This window comes from Ambystoma mexicanum, chromosome 3q (assembly GCF_040938575.1).
Source record: "Ambystoma mexicanum isolate Mex_15411 chromosome 3q, UKY_AmexF1_1, whole genome shotgun sequence".
Classification (NCBI taxonomy): Eukaryota; Metazoa; Chordata; class Amphibia; order Caudata; family Ambystomatidae; genus Ambystoma; species Ambystoma mexicanum.
The window spans coordinates 967,841,030-967,862,019 of NC_090926.1; the positions used below are offsets into that span (position 1 = coordinate 967,841,030).

The window sequence follows — 20,990 nt, forward strand, 5'->3', positions numbered from 1 at the left end:
AATGACTTGCATTTGAGACACTCTAGAATATTTAGGAGGGGCTGTGTGGAGAGGGTGAGAGGTGGTGGCAGTGAGGAGAGTGCGGGAAAGCCATGACTGACCTAATCTGAAATGCAGCCAATTACAATAGTTAGTCGGCCAGAAAGGGAGGAGCATCAAAGACAGAAGCGGGGGTGGGGGGTGTAGACCTTCCGGGAGACCCACCTGATGACGTAGCCCTTCAGGATGCCGTTCTGGTGGCTCTCAGGGGGGGGCTGCCACTGGATCATGATCGACTGGTTGGTTCTCCCGCTGGCGATGACATTCTGGGGTGGTGCACTCGGGGGCTCTTCTGGTAGAGAGACCCTGGACGACAACAAAAAAAAGAAACGTGACCCACGGTCAAAATCTCTCAGACAAGTCCAACATTCATTCTGATATCAGACACACCTCCCAGATATCACTTAAGTCTATTGGTTGGCTAGAGTCTCCTTAATGTCACACTATGTTAGCAGTATTGCAGTGGGTGGAAAGTGCTGCTGCTCGGCGTATCTGCAGTCAGGCCAAAGCAAGCAGAGCTCCCCCTTTAGACCATCACTGCCTTCTCTTTCAGTTAGAGTGAAGAGCCCCTGCCTCGTGCTTCGGGATCTACAAGGCCTACCCTCCAAATATCTGCAAATGCAACACCCCCCTGACCCCTTCACCTCCACCAGCCAGCTTCTCTGCTTTGGACAGTCCCTGGTCTCTCAGGAGTCCCTAAATCCACATGAAATCGAGGGGTGATCATAGATTTTCTGTGCTTACAACTCGTTTATGGAATGACCACATTACATCCACAAATTCCCTGCGGAACATCCTTGATGGCTCATTTATTCTGCCTCTTTTAGATTCTTCGTTCGTCCTCCGCATCGTGGCCAGTCGCAGGCTAAGTCTGCTTGCTTGCATGTTACAAAAGCAAATAATTAAAGAAAAATACTATGCACATATACTTAATGAACTGTACTATGCAACTACATTCACTGTGTAACTATGCAGACCATCTAACCACATTAATTGTGTGAAGTTCCAGCCGTGGATATGTACTAATTCTTTGGTGTGTGACTCCTGTGTAGAATAAGCAAGTGTGACGCCTGCGTAGTATACGGGTGTGTGACTCCTGCGTAGTATACGGGCGTGTGACTCCTGCGTAGTATGCGATACTTCTTTCTGTGTATACTGGCTGGAATTATAACTATAACGAGACCGTTGCAATACAAACTATTTAACGATGATAGATTTCAATATACTTAAGGCCCGATTCATGGAATATTTGCCCGGTTCAAAGTGAATTTGCACTGCTGAAAAGTGACTTTGCACTTCCGACATGTACTACAAAAAGGAATATACGCTGACTTTGCCCGGACTTTACACTGCAAAAATACACTTTGCACAGTTCCATGAATCAGGGTTTGTGTCGGCAGTGCAAAGTCACTTTTCAGCAGTGCAAATTCCCTTTGAACCAGGCAAAGGATATGATATGATATGATATGATATGGCATTTATAACGCGCCTATACACAAGTGTTTCAAATGGCAAATATTCCATGAATCGAGCCTTTAGTGTGCAACTGTACCAAGGATATGTCTAAACTGTTTAAATATGTTGGCTTTGCAACTACAGTAACTAGTTACATTTCCAAGTAAGCATGCAGACTGCAACAACACGAAATAGGCAACTGTACACACTGTAACAACACTTGAAACTGTACAATGTGTGTATGCAACTGACAATATGTGCATGCCAAGTACGTATTCAAATTACATGTGCTAATGTTATAACCCAGCTTGCAAACATGGTAAGCAGCTATACTAACTAGCAAGCTTCATTATACGTGTAAGTGCAGCCACACAGCTACATTGCTGCATCAGCTGAATATCCATATTAGCTGTGTAACTATTTAACTATAATCGTTTAACTAATAATGTACACATGCTACCCGTGAAACTATAATAGCAAAGTAAATAAAATACACAAAGTAAACTAAACACATTATTCTTGTAGGTAGCCATACAGCTGTGAACTGTAATCAGTGTAAACGTACTAAGTAACTATGCTGTATGTTACTATATTATGGGGGTCATTATGACCCTGCCGGACCGGTAAACACAGTGCCGGTAAGCTTACCGGCACTGTGGTTACCGGACCGGCAGAGTACAAGTTTGCAGGCCGAATGCCCTCGTGCCCCCCAGGTCTGACCTGGTGGGCGGAATGGTACCCGCTCACAGACTTTCATGGTAGCACCGGCAACATTATGAATGGTGTCGGTGCTACCGTCCTCCCCATTCCCATTTAGTCCTATGGGACTCAAAAGGGAAAGGGGAGTTACATTTTCCGGCGCCTGGCTTCACGGACTGCCAGGGCTGTAATGCCCCAGTGATTCCCTAAAGCCAGGCACTGGAAAAAAAAAAACAACTCCGGCAGCATCCTGACGTTTTTACCAGCATGGCTACCACTGGGGTTGTAATGAGGCCCAATTTTTTTACTGTGTACAATACACTGAATACCCGCAGCCCCTCAGGTGCTGGAAGGGAGAGTGCGGAGCGTGCCCAGAACAATGAAGGATCGGGATGTTTCCACGCACAGTCTTTCTAAACATTGCCTAAATCGATGTACATGATTTCAGTTTAAGGAGGGAGACCTCGGCCAAGACACGCCAAACTCATCCATGATGTGTGCCGGACTACTCCCCAACCCAGAAAACATAAGAAGACTTAAAGCCAGGCCATTGGTCCAGCTCCAGCATTTTGTCAATCAAGACGTATCCTTGGCCACCTCACCTCCCAATGCAGTGAAGACCTAATCCTTGGCCACCTCCCCTCCCAATGCAGTGAAGACCTAATCCTTGGCCACCTCCCCTCCCAAGGTAGTGAAGACCTCATCACCCCATTCTTACCTGTCTGTGTCTTTGCTAAACTGCCCCTTCCCCACGTCATTAACAGCACAGAGACGGAACTGGTAGGACCTCGCAGGGATGAGACCTCGTACAGACACCGAAGTGGACTCTGGATCAACATTGGCCTGGAAGACGGTCCACGGAGCATCTGCGGGAGAGAGGTGAGGAGAGAGAGAGGTAGGACGTCTCAGGTTGTATTCTTTCTTAAGCATCATCAACTTGTTTGCCAAGCAACGGTTGGGCTGAGTCCCAACAACCCTTCTCATGGCCGGGATTTCTGCATGATATGTGATGAGGTTTGCGTGTACAGTGCTTTCTATCACAGTTGGGCCATTTTAAGGTGCTCGGGTGTTAGAGAAATTGGCAGATGTATGGAGAGGGGAGGACAGCAAAATGATGTCCTCCTCAAACCATTTCTCGGCTCTCCTTTTCAGCCCATCGGGTCCCAATGCATTGTGGTAAAAGAGCAGCTGAACGTGTTACTCTTAGGTTTCAAGTCATAGTTCTATTTGCATTTGTATTCTTGGAAGACAAAGCTGCCCTTTTTAACGCAGAAGTAATGTCCAAAGTGAACAATGACGAGAGTGCGGTGGCGGGCCTTCGATAGCACGTCTTTAGCAAAAAAGCCAATGTTGGGTTGAATGAGCTGAAACAGTAGTGCTAATGGTGGAACCGGAATCTGGGACAAGGACAGGGAGACAAAACAAATATTTATGACATTAAGAGCCTTGCGGTGTGGGAGAAGGCGTGGGTGTAGGAGCAGTGGGATAGAGGCGAAGCAGAGTCCGAGGAAGAGAGTGAAGTACGATGCTGTCGGTGAGGTAGTGAGGGCAAGAACATGGATGGGTTTAAAGATGAGTAGCGGTACCTTAAAGAGTGATTTTTCCTGGAGAACCCTCCAGCTTGGTAACAATGTAAGGTGGAGGAGGATCTGGGAAGCCGGAACTGGGCGCATGTAGCAAGGTTGGCCATTATGTTGAGTAACGCAAAGGAGTAGTAGGAAGACACACAAGTAGGCTTGCACAGTAGTCTAGCCATTAAAATAACACGTGAGGAGTGAGTTTTGGTTTAATTGTGCATGTGGTGTGGGTAGATTTTCCTAATTTTCAGGAAGTGGAGTCTGAATGCAGTGGCCATGATGACATGAAAGAGTTTCAAGTCACAGTCACTGAGAACCTGAAGGTTGGAAGCCGTGGATGAAGGTATCTGTATGGACTTGTACTCATTTTAATCAGATAGATTTTATTTTTCTGTATAATGTTCATTTATTTAGTTCTTCATATATGAAGCCGTGGGCGAGGGGCAGGGTAGGTTGCAGGGAATTAGACAGAGATGGAAGCGTAGGTTTAACTTGGGAGGATGGGAGAAAGAGACCTTATCTTGGTTTTTCTTTTTCGCCCAAACTTTCAGCTTATCTTTTTAAGTAGATCATATGCCTGCACAAGGCCATCACATATGGATGGTGGTGAGGCATTCAGTTGAGCGTTCGGAGATGTCAGGAGTAACAAAAGACGAAGAGGGATAAAATCGGAGTATCATCAGCGACGAGTTGATAGCACAAGCCAGGAGGAACTACATTATCTGAGGGATATGGCGCAATTGGGGAAAAGGAGTGACGATAGGACTGAGCCCAGTGGAGGAGCAACCAGGAGGAGTTGCTGGAGCTCTGAGATGGAGAAGCAGTCGGAGAGATTGGAGGACATCAAGTCAAATGTTGAGTCCTTGAAGCCGAAGAGAGAGAGAGAGAGAGAGAGACTGAAGGAGGGATGAGTAGAAGTGTTCCAAGGGCGAACAGAGGTCACAGAGAATGAGGCTCGACGAGAGGTGGGAATGGCAAATAGTGCTTAAGACGGTAAGAGACATGGGTGAGGGCAGTCTCAGTGGGGTGTTTGCACTGCCATCCAAACTGTAGGGGGAACAGCAAGTGTGTGTACCTCCAGATATTGGCCTATCCAGTAAAAGACACACCTCTAAAGGATTGTAGGGCATTGCGGCTGATAGGAGAGGTATGTTGGAGTCGTCAGTGGGCTTCTTTAGAGGAGGTAAGTTGCAGCAATTTCCATCGTCTATGGATGTACGTTTTTTCTTTACAGGGAGGTGGGCAAGTTCCGATTCTTGTATTGATTGGTCCTTTACTGGCAGTGGTTACAACGGCAGAGTCTGCCGCTGGAAGTCTTCTTATAAATGTAGGATCCTTTACAGTTAGCTACCAAGACTTCGAGGCTACTCACCAGCCACGAGGTGACTATCTGCAACTCACCACACTGCTACTATGTTTATTGTTTTGTGTACACACAGCACTGCATTACTGTCTGCCCCTCAACACTCTTGTCTGCAAATGTTACATTCGGGTTGTTTTTTTTGGCAGGAGATTGACACCCAATAGAGCTCCACTGCAGATCTGTCACATGACCAGGCAGACCATACACATGAGTGACCCTGCCACTGTGTCTTGCACGTGGAGGTCTGCTCCACTCAAGTTTTTACAGGTGCCTCACTTCAAAGAGAGTGTGGATGAGCTGAGCAGATTCTCGTGCGCAGGTTGTCTCAATGACACAGGGACGTCTTGTTCTGCTGATGAGCCGGACGGGGGTGATAAATGAAGTCTGCCCGATATGGAAATAAAAGCCAGCGTGGGAGAGAGCAGAGCTCTGTCCTTTTGGGGGTAGATGGGAAATGAGATTTGCATATTCAATGCCGGGGCAACCGAGGCTGGCGATTGGCAGGTGCGGGTACGATCAGGACATGACAAGGTCTGCCATAGAAGGGCACAGAGAGAAGCAAAAGGACAGAGCCCCCTGCCTGCACAAGATGGCGCGGGAGGGAGCTGCCCTGGGGCCTGTGCGAGGAATGATGTATCCATCACCCGCCCGCCTGTGTAAGGGAAGCAGAGAACATATCAGCATGGGAAAGAAACAATAGGCCTGCCTGTGTATGAGATCTCTCTGTGCAAGTAAGGATGTGGGAGATGAGAAAGAGTGAGATATATCGCTTTGTGTAGGAAAAAAGGCAACTAATAGTTCTGTGCAAAACACAGAGGGAATACCAATGTTTGCTCATGAAGAGACGGAGATATATTGGTGCAATAAATTCGTGACATGCTTGTCTGTGTTATGAGAAGTGAGATATGCCTGTCTGTAGTGGCGGCTGGTGATTTTTTTATTTGGGTGGCGGAGGGTGTAAATATTTGTCACAAATAGGCACGAGTGACGGAGCATAGCAAGGGAGCCCAAACCAACCATGTGGGGCGGGGGGTGGGTGTTATTACCCAATATTTGTTTGCCAGAATGGTTTTACATGGTGCATTACACAGCAAACTCTCTGTGAAAAGGGTAAAGAATTGTTGCAATTGTTTTTTATAGGGTAATGCATGAAAAACCCACTAGATAAAAATCACCAGCAGTGGCACAGGAGCATTTCCCAAAGCATTTTAATTATACCCTACACCACCATTTAGACACGTATAAAATGGCTGCATCTATGCATGTCAGAATTCCTTTATCATAAATTACCTGCAAAAATATCATGGCAAAGTAAGAAATGGCTAGACTGGCTGCATGAAAATGCCAACTTACCCATGTAATAACACTTAACATGCTTGCTTTATCGCAGATGCCCAGTAAAAAAAATGCCATGTCACAGTAAGAAATGGCAAGACTGGTGGTACCAAAATGCCATACTTAACACATAATAACAATCATCATGGAAGATAAGTGTTGTTACATGGCTTGATTTGACTGCATAGCTGTAGCCAGTCTGGTTACGTTTTCTGACACGGGAATGACATTTTTTTTACTGGGCATCAATATTAAAGCAAACATGATGCAGTCTAGCTATATAACAACAACAACAATTTCATACCATGGCATGACATTTTAGAAATATATATTATCGCTTTACAATTTCACCCCATAACCAACACCCCGTCAACCCCAACTCCTCCCCTACATGACCAATGGGATAATTTACCAATTTACAAAATGCATGTAAGATCATTACTAACATAGAAATACTGCACACAATATTTTGCAGTTTCAGTCGTTGGGGACATTATGGATTCACATAGACATTATGCAAAAAGTTAAAAAATGGGCCCCAATCCTGCCGAAAAATAGGATACTTCATAGTTACCCATTCCAAAGCAACACACTCCCACACTTTCCTTATCCATTCTTGTACTGACAGGGATTGCTTACTTTTCCACTTCTATGCTATCAACAAAAGGGCAACCAGAATCAACATCATACATGCTTTAAGAAAAGGTTTCTAATGAGAGATATTTTCCTAATCCCACAGACCCAATGTGCAGACCCCCATATTGGAACCAAAGATTTCACCCATATAAGTCTGAACCTGATCCCCTCTCCATAACTCCTCCAACAATCTGGAGAGGGTTGGGGATATATTTCCCGAAATGTGTGTGACAAATCAACTTCCGGGGCACTGTGGGGTCCAAAGATGAATATCCGTTTCTAAACCATCAATTAGCCCGACACCTCTAGTTCACCAAAAGGGATCTGAACAGATTGGAATCACAAGCAAATTTTAAACCTCCTTGTCCAAATTTAGTAACGTGGACTGAATGGCAGGCTTATCTCTGCAAGGTTGTGTATCGTTGGTTAGTAGCAACACAGCAAAAATATAGCTATTACCCAATGATAAAAGGGACTATCCAGTCAAGGGTGTATAAAAATATCAACTTTATTATTATCACAACAGGCTGTTCTAACACACTACAAAATACAACCCATCCTGTAAAAGAATGCAGAGGACAGACAGTTTCAAGAAGGAAAGGGGATGCACTCAGGATACTGATAGGAGGGTAGTCGGTAAAGTAATTAATCACAATAATTCAAGGATACTTGGTTTCAGCATAAAGGTAGCAATGGGTTGTACAATGCCACTAGGGGCCTTCACAGATGGACCACGGGGAAAGAACCACAACGTACCTTGTGCTTGTAGAAGTTCTTGTTGCTCAACAGTGTAGAGTCAGTTTCAGGGTGCATTGCAGCTTCATGCGACAGAGTTCAAGATAGGAGACAGCTGTGGGTATCAGGCGGCAGGCAGATCGGTGAGAGAGGCTGGACGGATGGTTGCAGGCTGGCCTGCACAGCATCTCAGGGTTAGGAATCAATGTCTCTGTGCTGGTCGGCGGGTTTGAAGCACTGGTCGAGGCATCTCGGTTGACTTTAGCGACTGCGGCGTGACAACAGTCAGTGGTGCAGTCGGTTGCAGCTCAAGGTGCTCGACTGGCTCGAAAATGTCCTTTAAGGAGGATGCTGGTTGATGCTTGTCGATGCACTCCTCCTTGCTTCTTCACTGGGCTCATGATATCCTTTAAGGTGGACGGCCCAAAGCTAAAGAGAGTGTTGCAGGCAACAGCCTTGTCCTTGGTTTGGTTCAGAGACTCTCTGGCATTTCCCACCTAGGAAACCCTACTCACCAGTTTGGTAAGCAGCGTTGTGCTGGTAAGCAGCCCTCTGTGGATTTGTTCTACAAAACAACCACAGGAGCAGTAGAGTCCCCTGGAGGACGCCCCGACAGCTCGAATGTGCGAGATGTACAGGAGAGCCTCTTTGCACCTACAGAGCTGTAGTACCTCTGCCCAAACCATTGATGGGCCATGCAAGGCTGGGGAAGCCAAATGTCCCAGTCCTTGCATGGCCCATTGGGCATGCGTGCTGCGTTACAAACTGTCAAATGGAACTACAGTCCCTTTGACAGTTCAAGGCAGCACAGGAAGCGCTGCCTCAGCTGCATCAAGCAGCTGAGGAAGCGTTTAGTGGCGGCTTGTCGAAAATGGATGGGTCAACATCCCATTGCCCATTGTGGACGAGCTGCCACTGTATATCTGTGTAAGAATGGAAATACATAAATCGGTCTGTGAAAGAAAGGCATACAATACTTGTATATATCACTTATTGTTTACACAGACATCTATTTCTCCACTCCTGTCAGGTTCATATAACCATCGATATAACCCAATAGGAAGATACTGTTGAATGTCCTAGAAAGGGACGAGGAAGTAGGGGGAATCTATAGGTCTGTGACACTTCTGCGAACAGACGTACACCTCCATAGCAACCGCAGAGCTAATCAATGAATCTGCAGTGCGACCGGACCCTTTGCTCATCGCTTTCTCAATGCTAAGATCTAAGCTACTGCCAGTCAGCCATTATATGTCATGTGTATTAATAAAGCATGTCCTTTCATCTGTATGACTTCTACCGCCGGTTTCTCGCTTTGTGTTCCACAGATTATGCATCTTATTCTCTCTGCTGTCCTAGCTGCCTCTATTTGCACAGCTCTGTCTCGTGTTGTCTCTTTCCTGCTGGCTGCCTGTTTCTGTCTTCTTCTGAGCATCTGTCTATAAGTCTATCTGTCTGTGAGTCTCTCATGTGGATCTCAATGCTCTTCTAGCAGTCTGGCTGTCTCTTACTTGTACACTGTCTCCCGTTATGTATGTCTATGTAAGTCCATGTGCAAATGTGTTGATCTTAATCTGTCTCCCTCCATCTGTATCTTAGCTTTAGAAAGTAAGTCAGCTTAGTGTTTTCTACTGTTTTATTGACTTGCACCCACAATTAATACGCAGAGGATGTATACAAACATATTTTAAACAGGAATTAAGTTTCTTTCTCAATTTTTTGTTTGTTGTCTAAATGAAGGGCATTCTCCGAGATGACGCTGCCTTAAAGCAGACTATTGCTGCTACGTGATCTATTTTTCCTACAATTTTGCTCTGAAATTGCAGCAAGAGCCAACTGTTCTCTTCGGTTGGTGAACACAGCACTCAGAGGCCATTGCCAATGCTCCAGCAGAAGAATGGAAGATTGGTGTGAAATAGAGGGAAAGAGTTATGCGGTGGTGAAAAAGAAGGCAGTTCCCAGCTATACTAAAGACGTTTGACTACAAAAAGTGCCTTGAATTGACTTTAAAGCACTATATGGGAAGGATCGAGAAGTAGGAAGGCTATGAGGTGAAGTAGTCATGTTGCCATATGATCTAAGTACACAGACAAAGTATAACAATGCTTGCCAAATGGTGTGCGTGCATGAGCGTTTCATGATCTACCCCGATATTGGTAGATGTACACAAATATTGCTTTCTCCATACTTAATCAAATTGTTTTAACCTCCGAGTAAAGAGCATAGTTTGCCAACGTGACCCTGTGTCTCTTAAGCAAATGTTTCCACTCCTGTGATTTCGTGTTACAGATCAATGCATTCTGGGAGTTGTAGTCTATTTTTGTTTCAAGTGGGTTAAAATACCAGAAAAAAATGATTGTCAAAAGATACCCTAGTGCTGTTGAGATGACATGGAGCCATTCGTTTGATTTCCCTATAACATCCCACAAATATGAAAATAAGCCTTGCCACTTGCTAAAATACAATACATTACAAAGTCTCCCCTCCTCATTTTACTCCTTCCTTTTGCCATTTACTTTGGTCCCTCACTCAACTGCCTACTTCTGCAGGATATCTCTGGCTATTTTGATTAAGCCAGCAAAAGAACAAGAAAAAAACAGCCCTTTTAGTGCACCATAAACTCCCAACCCTCTATTCAAACATGACAGTGCTATGCAGAAATGATCACACTGTTTAAGCATGATTAGTTTTACACAGACGTGCTCATTTTAGAGGTGGGGTCAAAAACATCAGAGCAGAGTATTAAGCCACTGGCTGCATTATGGGAGGTAGATGGATAAGGGCAGTGCAGGCTTTTGTTCCCTCGCTATCCATGTATTGTTCAACAATGTTAAAGGCGATGGCTCGCTGGTCTCCCAGGGCCCCGGGCCATTCACTGCCCCTAGAAATGGGCCAGCCACACCGAACATATGAGCCCCCAACTGTGCCCCAGACCATTCATCGCCCCTAGAAACAGCCAGCCACACCGAACATAGGAACCCCCAACTGTGACCCTGGTCATTGTTCGCCCCTAGAAACGGGCCTGCCAAACTAACATACGAGCCCCCAACTGTGCCCGGGCAATTCATTGCCCCTAGAAACGGGCCAGCCACACTAACATACGAACCCCAAAATGTGCCCTGGACCATTCATCGCCCCTAGAAATGGGCCTGCCACACTAACATACGAGTCCCCAACCGTGCCCTGGGCCATTGTTCGCCCCTAGAAATGGGCCTGCCACACTAACATACGAGCCCCGCAACTGTGCCCCGGCCATTGTTCACCCCTAGAAATGGGCCTGCCACACTAACATACGAGCCTCCAACTTTGCCCCGGCCATTGTTCCCCCCTATAAACGGGATGCCAAACCGAACATACGAGCCCCCAACTGTGCCCCGGACCATTCATCGCCCCTAGAAACAGGCCTGCCGCACTAACATACAAGCCCCCAACTGTGCCCCGGACCATTCATCGCCCCTAGAAACGGGCCTGCCACACTAACATACGTGCCCCCAACTGTACCCCGGCCATTGTTCGCCCCTAGAAACGGGCCTGCCACACTAACATACGAGCCCCCAACTGTGCCCCGGCCATTGTTCGCCCCTAGAAACGGGCCTGCCACACTAACATACGAGCCTCCAACTGTGCCCCGGCCATTGTTCGCCCCTAGAAACAGGACGCCAAACCAAACATACGAGCCCCCAACTGTGCCCCGGACCATTCATCGCCCCTAGAAATAGGCCTGCCACACTAACTTACGAGCCCCCAACTGTGCCCCGACCATTCATCGCCCCTAGAAACGGGCCTGCCACACTAACATACGAGCCTCCAACTGTGTCCTGGACCATTCATCGCCCCTAGAAATGGGCCTGCCACACTAACATACAAGCCCCCAACTGTGCCCTGGCCATTGTTTGCCCCTAGAAACGGGCCCGCCAAACCGAACATACAAGCCCCCAACTGTGCCCCGGGACATTCATCGCCCCTATAGACAGGCCTGCCACACTAACATACAAGCCCCCAACTGTGCCCCGGCCATTGTTCACCCCTAGAAACGAGCCTGCGACACCGAACATACGAGCCCCCAACTGTGCCCCGGACCATTTATCGCCCCTAGAGACAGGCCTGCCACATTAACATACAAGCCCCCAACTGTGCCCCGGCCATTGTTCACTAACTAGAAACGAGCCTGCCAAACCGAACATACGAGCCCCAAACTGTACCCCAGACCATTCATCGCCCCCAGAGACAGGCATGCCACACTAACACACAAGCCCCCAACTGTGCGCTGGCCATTGTTCACCCCTAGAAACGAGCCTGCCACACCGAACATACCAGCCCCCAACTGTGCCCCGGACCATTCATCGCCCCTAGAAACAGGCCTGCCACACTAACATACAAGCCCCCAACTGTGCCCCAGCCATTGTTCACCCCTACAAACGAGCCTGCCAAACCGAACATACGATACGAGCCCCCAACTGTGCCCCGGACCATTCATCGCCCCTAGAAACAGGCCTGCCACACTAACATACAAGCCCCCAACTGTGCCCCGGCCATTGTTCGCCCCTAGAAACGGGCCCGCCACACCGAACATACGAGCTGTAGCTGCACCTGTCTGACCACATATCTAGGTTGGGCTGTATCCATCTTTCTCCTAGTTTTTTTTTATTTATCTGTACCACAACACAATTCCCCAAACAATAAATGTATATATTTTTGAAAGTTCATCCTTCCTTTGGTTGGCCAACATTATATTTAAAACAATCCTGGTTCCAAACGAACCCAACTATTAATTATTATTATTATTCATAATAATAAGCATTTATATAGCACGCCTCAATGAATTGTATCTTGGCACCAATGACAGGTGTTAATTCCCAATATATTGACATCGGATGGATAAGGGGTTTGAGTGCAAGATGGCAGGTTACACACACACACACACACACCCACGTCCAAGGTGACCGCTTGACTATCGATGACAACAATGGCAGCCTAGAAATTCCACGCCTTTTACAATATTTCAGTTATCTCACAAGACATGTAATTTCTTCACCATCTGTGCGTGTACCTCTATTTTTGAAGATAGTGACCCCGGAAAGAGCATGTGGTTAGCTTGTGTGTCATATGGGGAAGGAAGCACTGGCTTATCTCTTGCCAACAAAACCAAATCTAGGAAAATCACACCCAGTCCTTTTTACAATTGTTTGCGGGGGAGTGGTGGTAGCCATATTCTGACTTCCGCTGTCCGCGTCTCCCTCTCGTCAGGCAGCAGGACGTCTCCTTTAGCTAAGTGCCTGCTTCCTGCGATTCGAGGGCCACACAGTGCTTCTGTTGGAATGCTCATGCTCGGTCTGCAGAATGTTGATAGAGGCCCCATCAATCACGACGCCTTTTTCTGTGGTGTTATGGAGGGAGAGCTTGCAGTACCTCAATGTGAACTTTTGATGGCAGCAGAGGACTGGCTAGTCTATGAAAAAGTGCAACTAAGAGACTTTTTCCTTTTCTGAATCCAGGGTTAGTGCAGGGGTCTGTAATCTTTGGCTAATTGGCTCAAGTTCTTTTGCACTACAGCTCCCATCAGCTCGAGCCAGTATAGCCAATAATGAGGGATGATGGTAGTTGTAGTCCAAAACGTCTGGCAAACCGCAGCTAGCAGACAACTGGAGTAGTGGAACCACACCTGTCTGGGGACTCCTCGTCTAAGGCGGTCACAGTTTAAGGTGGTCAGCAACTCATATTCACCAGTGTAAAGTTCACTGCCACTTTGGGCCTATATCTGCACAGGTCTTCTGCCAACTCCAGTAGGGACACACCCCATTTTCTACGGTGCCCAAACCAGACATTACCTGCATTTTGGGGTAACACGGGTTACTAGGTTACCCATGGGGTAACTCCTCTTCTGGCCATGGGCAGTCCAAGGAAACTAGATTCAGCACAAAGTACTCGATCAGACCACCTGTGTGTGGCCCTAGACATACTCAGCGCTTTAAAGCTGAACCACGGCTGTAGCTAATGAGGCTTGGTCTGTCTTGTGACCCGCTCCGAGGTGCTATACTGCATTTGTTTGTGCAGAGTAATATTCAGAATGCAATTTGTAATTGAATATTTACTAGGATTTATCCTTGAACAATTGCTTCCCTCCAGATGTATTTATTTATTTTACATTTGTATAGCGCACAGACAGCCATTGGGCATCGAGGCGCTGTTACTTGTGAAGAACCTAGTTACACGGAAATGGTAGTACAGGTTAGACATATACATATATACATTTGTACATTCTTATCCTGCCGGCATAAGTCCCAGGCTTGCCGGGGTGTGGTAGAATGTAGTGAATATATTTAGAGATGCTTCGTGTAAACATGGAGACTTGCTTGTCTGTGAGACATATATATGCGACTTCCACTTTAAGAAAGCGTGAGTATCTGAAGTAAACGCTCCGTGCGCTATGGGCTGGCACCGAGAAAGGCGCAGCGGAGTGAAGCTTGTCTGTAGCCGGCTGCTCTGTGTCTCAGCTTATAATTAGTGTCAAGATTCTTTTTATATGTAGCGTGAACACACTTTCACATCGCTTTTACATGATGAACATGTAATTGGAGTGGAGACTGGCTGTATTTCTCCATGACTTTGCGCTGTCTCGAAGCCTGGGTTGCCCGCATGGATGAGCACTCACGCTGAGTGCAAAGCAGGTGGGCATCTTTGAGACGGTGTGCAGATATTAGAAGCAACCAGGACAATGCAAGGGGCACGACTTGTTGTGTTGCTTGCTATGCTAGTACCGGTTCAGGTCATCCAGGAGCACCATCCAAGCAGTTTTGGGAGGATAGCTCAGGGGCAAGGCGCTCACCTTGGAAGCAAGACGATGCAGAGCAACACAGGTTCGATCCCCGGGTCCGCGCTTAGAAACCTCTGGGTATTAAGCGCATTATAAATAACTAATTATAACTTATAAAGTCCTGCAGGGTGCAATCTAGAATGGGGGGTCGGAGGGTGGCATGCAGCCATCCAATTAGGATGACAAATACTTTAAGAGCAGAGCGTGATCACATGCTGCCCTCACAGTACCTTTGATGGGTACATGTAAGATTGACATCGAGGTGAGACTGTGTTGGTGGATGTTCCCATTGCCCACCTTTGCTACTCGTGCTTGTGAACCTGGGTAGCTGGAGTTTATGGTGCTACTTCTGGGAGCCTCGCCCTTTTAAATAAATGCATGTTACGGTTCACCAAGGTCGAGGTTTGCATAAGGGATAACGTGGACAGTGGCCTTTTATTTTTATTTTTTTTATTATTAAAACATCTATTGGGCGCGGACCTAGCTTCGGGATTTAATAGAGTGCTTTATAATCATGTAAGGCTATGTGGATAAAAAGCCTAAGACTCACTTTAACATGAATGGCATATCATCACCGCCCTCCCACTCAATCCCGACCGCGCTCCCACTAAGAAAGAGAATCCCCTGGTACTCACTGTTCTCCGACACCTCCATGATATAGCGAATGAGCGGGCTGTTGCCGTCAAAGGGTTTGGCCCAGGTCAGGTTGATGGCCCTTTTTTCTAGGGGGCTCAGCACAGCAGTGGGGTTTTCTGGGGCATGAGGAAGCTGCCTGCAAACAGAAAAGAGACACCCCAGACAGAATTGAAAGAGAGAAAATAACAGCATCTGGAGTTCGCAAAACCTCAGTGTTCATCCTAGACATGTGGATCTAGAACCGAGAGCTCCTATGGATTTCCAGGAGGCTCCACCAGCTCCCCAGGAGGCTCCGCTAGATCCACCGGAGACTACCAGATCTCTGGAGGGAGGCTGAATGGTGCTCCATGAAGGTTTCACCTGCCATCTACAGAGGCATCGTATGCTGGCCAAAGAGCCTTTACAGGACCTTGAAGGATCTTGCTCCTGCTGTCTGGGATCACTTCACTGGTAATCAGAAAGGTTCTTTGGGCTCTAGAAAAAGGGACATTTGCTTCTCCGGGAGGCTTTAGATGCTCTCCAGAGAGGACACACATGTTCTCCAAGGTGGACCAATAGGTTTTCTAGGTAACCTCAATTGTTCTCTAGTGAGGCTTTGTGGTTTCTCTGGAGAAGACCGAGGTGTCACCATGGGTTCTCCAGAGAGGAGCCACATGTCCTCCAGAGAGTGGCCTCATGCCCTCCTGAGGTGAGCCTCATGTCCTCCAGAGAGTGACCACATGTCCTCCCGAGAGGAGCATGTCCTCCTGAGGTGAGCCTCATGTCCTACAGAGAGGACATGCATGTTCTCCAAGGTAGACCAATAGAGTCTCTAGGTAACCTCAATTGTTCTCGAGTGAGGCTTTGTGGTTTCTCTAGAGACAGATGTCACCATGGGTTCTCCCTAGAGGAGCCATATGTCCTCTAGAGAGGAGCCACATGTCCTCCAGAGAAAAGCCACATGCCCTCCAGAGAGGACACACATGTCCTTCAAGGTGGATCAATGGGGTCTCTGGGTAACCTCAATCGTTCTCTAGTGAGGCTTTGTGGTTTCTCTAGAGAAGACAGATGTGTCACCATGGGTTCCCCATGGAAGATCCACATGTACTCTAAAGATGACACACATGTCCTCCATGGTAGGTAACCTCAGTTGTTACCCATGGAAGATGACACACATGTCCTCCATGGTAGGTAACCTCAGTTGTTACCCATGGAAGATCCACATGTCCTCTAAAGATGACACACATGTCCTCCATGGTAGGTAACCTCAGTAGTTCTACAGGTTACCCAAACATACACTCTTGATGTACAGAGGGGAACATGTGACTCTACAGGAATGCTCCGCAGAGTTTCCATGAATTTGGGAGACAAAGATGGGAGAACCGAGCCTGTAATTCCCTGCCACAGGGGTTACAACATTACAGGCACATGACACAATCCAGCCCTGTGTTAGTTGCTAAACAATTGCTGTATATAGCATTGCAGGCCAAATGCCTTCACTGTCATTTATGGTAAAGCAGGCACATAATGAACACATGTCACACACATACACATAGGAACAGACATGGTCCTTTTTTCCACAGGTGACATTCTGTGTAATTAAAAACTCTACACTTGCAGACATTTACGTTTTCAAGATGATTGCTCTTTTCTCCAATGGGGGCATTGTTTCTAATTCAAATTGTAGTTTGTTACAAAATCCAGAAAAAGGCCACAGTTCTCAAAAGAGTATAGGGCAGCAACGCTTCGTTTTAAAGGTATGAAAAGATTCTGACGAGTTTTTAAGAGACAAGAACATTAAGAAAAAAGGTGTTGAGGCCTTTTAGATATTTAATAATTGTTAACTGTTAAATACTAGATGTAATTTTAAATGCATTCTAAGCTCCCGGTTAAGGGAAAGTCCTGCCATCCTGCTATAAGGCAACATTTTTCGACAAAGTAAGCCAACACATTTTGTGTTGCTTTGATGCATTTTCCCAAAAACACATTTTATTTTTTCAACACAATGTAAAGCAGCGGTTTGTCCTACTTTTGAGCTACGTCGTGCTGAAGACCCTTGACGCATGCTTACCTGACGCGCAGGTGCGCGCTACGGGAGTCGTTGCCGCCCACAGACAGCACGTGACAAGTGTATGTGCCAATGTCGCCTGACCAGGTCTGCGAGATGTGCAAGGAGCCTTCGTCGTCCAACCGTATGCGGGCAATGTTGTCTACGCTGATGGGCGACCCGTCCTTTTCCCACACGTGCCTGTGGGTTGGGAAGCAAGAAGTTGAATGGTTATTGACATAATACACATTCATGTCACGTGCTTATTCAGCTGCAGTTAAATAACAGCGAGGTAACAATCCATGGTATTTTCCCCCAGGACAGCTATAATCTGTTTATATATGTATAATTTATGTACTTAGTTGGCTATCATTTCCATTTCAAATTTTCCTTCTGGCGCTTACCTTTTCCCCTCCAGGAACTCCATTTTTTCTTGAACTTTTAAAAAGATTGCACCGCAGTCAGTCAAAATGGCTCCTATAATAAGAGCACACTCCAAGAATGCTAAGCAAGCTGCGACCCAGCAGGTCCGCGGACTTTACAGATGGCTTTCAATATTGTGTGAAGTGTGCGGGTTTGCAGCCATGTCCGACACAGTGAGACAGCCGGGGAAAGGCCTAATCGCTCACAGGAGTGGAGATATTTTGTACTCACCCAGAGATAAAAACAGAACACCCAGGGGCCAGATTATCAAAGATTTGCACCGGTGCCAATAAAGTGAGAAAATGCTTTGATAATTCAAAATGGAGCAAACAGGTTTTGTCACAATCCATATTATCAAAAAAACGTTGGCACACTGGCACGAATGAATCAGGCTGGTTTTGGGAATCTGTTTGCTGTATGAGATACAACAGAAGGTGTCTTCCACATTTCTTTTTATGCCAAGCAGCACACATCCCAAATAGAACAGTCTGCTCCAATTTTCCCCGGGTGAAAACACATTAGATGGTACTGATTGCGGCAGATTTGCACCATTCTCTACTAAAAAAGCAGCAACGTTGGTGCTAAATTCATTTGCTCTCCTTTTTTGCACAAGTGCATATCTTTGATAATCAGGCCCCAGATTGCTCACTGCATTTTGGCATTGGCCAATGTTTGCCCTAGTGCTAACACGGAATGCTGTTAGCACTAGGGCAATCTTTCACCTGGTTAAAACATGCATCGAAAATATATATTTTTTGCACTAGGGCAATTTTTCCCTGTTGCTCAATCAAGAAGAAAATGTGAATGCACAGGAAAATCAAATATTTCGAGAACAGCTACCTGGAGAAACTTCCAGAAGGACACTAGCAATGGAGAGGTGGGAGCAGCCTTCCTATGCAGGGGTCTATCCCTGCAAAAAACAAGGCTGCATAGAGCAGGGGTGGCAGCTGTTATATTTATCCGTATGACGTCCATTCATCGCTGTTCCTTTTTTGCAGCATTTTCTGCCACAGATTTTTTTTACCAAAAAACCCATCGGAAAATATGGGGGGTGGGTTGAGGGATATAAGGTTTCTGTGTGTTTCGGGACTAGATTCCAAAATGTGATGAAGGTGGGTTTGGGGGTAACCCCCAACAAAACAAAAAACACATTTGATGAGTTTTTGCAGCAAAAAACCTGCAGCAAAAAATGCAGCGAAATTAAAACAAGAGATGGAATGACATCAAAACGATTTATCAACTGATGAGGTTTAGCATTAAGGTGCTATCTTTGAGCCAGGCGATGTAATGGGAAGTGACAGCACAGGAAGTGACATCACAGGGGCCTGAGGATGATTCATTGGTTAGGGGCTAATGTGCTCAATTGGTTTTTGTAACGACTCCCAGCTTTCCGCCTCCAAAATGACATTACACATGCATCAACCTGCATGTTTTTCACCTGTCTTTAACTGCAGGTACCGTCATGCAAAAATATCAGACCCCAAATGAAAGGGCTGATGCCTGTAACACTACTTTGGTTTAAATAGGCCTGAAAAAAGGCACCTTGTCTAAGTCATTATTTGATGCTGCCATGTGGTTTGCTGCTATGCACAATGTAAATACAAGTTGAACCCCCAAAATAAAGTAAACTGAATTCCAGAACATTAGCTAGTGTTTCTAAATTTAAGGAAAGGGCCTTACTTTGCAATGGAGTCGAATTGTTGTATATAAACCAGGAGGTAGTAACACTGAGCAAACAGCAGCGTGGAACAATATGTGAACATGTCCCTTTAAAAGGTAGATGGCCCCAGTCACCCTGTTAATCACCCAAAAAGCCACTGTGGCTATTTCAAGCTTTAAACATGATTGTACAAAAGAAGGGGTAGTAAAACAAGTTTAAAAGAAGCATTGGCAATGCCAACAGTTTGGGCTTTTGTGTAGGCATGGGAAAGACACTCGCCAGGCAAAGCCGTAGTGGGATTAATTGGCCATTGATAATAGCAGGTGCAAAATGGTATAAGTACATGGGTATCTAATAGCAGTGCCTGGCAAATGCCTAATACTTATCCACAAGGCAAAACTGTTGGCTTTGCCAATGATTGTTTTTAACAGGACTTCAGTGAGGGACACGCAGAGTACTTTTACATCAAGTGGCAGAAGGCAGACCTGGTAAGTGATTTGTATTACACCAGTAGCGGGTTTACAACTCCAGTTAAGTCACTTAGGGCGTCATCACGAGTTTGGCGGTAACCCTTAAATATGGCAGTCGCGCTATTACCGCCGAATTTAAGGGTCCGCCAAATCAGGGCTTCGTCGGATTTCTCCCCAGCTCTGAGCTGGGGGGAAATCCGCTGAAAATTCGCGCTATTACCGCCGGTGGGAAATCCGCCGGCGGTAAGAGTGCGAAAATTCCCCATTGAGCCCAATGGGGAATGGGGCATTCCCGAATGGGCTCAGTGGGGAATGGGGAATTCCATTACCGCCAAACCCATGATCCAGTGCTAATAGCACCGGGGGTTTGGCGGTAGGGCTAATACCGCCAGCGGTATTCCGCCCAACTCGTGATGAGGCCCTAACTCTAAGAAGACTGCTTTGAAAAAACACTGGCAGGCACTTCTAGTGCAACGTTTGATGGTAAGGCTTGATTAAAGCAGGCTCAAAGAGTTCCCATGCTGAGGTGTTTTGCCTGGGGAGGGGCAGGAAATGCGTGGGAATGACCATAAGATTAGCATGGCCAAGGGCAGTCAATGGGTGGGCAAATAAACAAACAACAAATTAGAAGCTGTGTTTCCAAGCTCAAATGCCATCTCTCCCAATCTGTACTCTAATGCAGTAGTTTTGGCTTCTGGGTGTCACAAGTGACACCTAATAGCCCAAACTGAAAAGGCATTGCTGGATGTAGCCTTGCCCTACCCCCAAATATATTTTCAGCGGGATGCAGTGAAAGGGGTGAAACCCTTTGGCCCACAGGGTGTGGTAACCTATATGTAGATAGAGAGAGATTGCAAGAGAGAGCAAGAAGCACGACTGTCTCAGAAGTTTGAGAATGTTTATTTTAAAAACTGGCATTAAAAAAATCATACCTAGCTCTATAAATCACACTCCACCTTACAGGACTTCGTCAAATATTGGAGCACTTGCAAGATGTGTGGACTTGAATTTCTGCACATTTTCCATTAGCTAGATTTGTTTGGCATAAGTAAATCGGCTACTGGTGAAATGCCCCCGCCCATTAAGCGATGTGGCGAGTGCATTCGAGGAGAGCATAGGAAT

General features: G+C 46.4%; 1 protein-coding gene across 7 annotated transcripts in view; it reads right to left on the reverse strand.

Annotated features, from left to right (window-relative positions):
• Positions 1–20,990, reverse strand: part of SDK2 (sidekick cell adhesion molecule 2) — a 1,531,827-nt gene that overhangs the window by 291,417 nt on the left and 1,219,420 nt on the right. For all 7 annotated transcript variants that reach the window (XM_069655112.1, XM_069655110.1, XM_069655117.1 and 4 more), the window contains exons 13-16: positions 17,340–17,516; positions 15,289–15,425; positions 2,912–3,059; positions 205–345 (exon numbers count right to left, since the gene is read on the reverse strand). In XM_069655112.1, the coding sequence (XP_069511213.1) occupies positions 205–345; positions 2,912–3,059; positions 15,289–15,425; positions 17,340–17,516 (603 nt within the window). The remainder of the gene's footprint in view (positions 1–204; positions 346–2,911; positions 3,060–15,288; positions 15,426–17,339; positions 17,517–20,990) is intronic.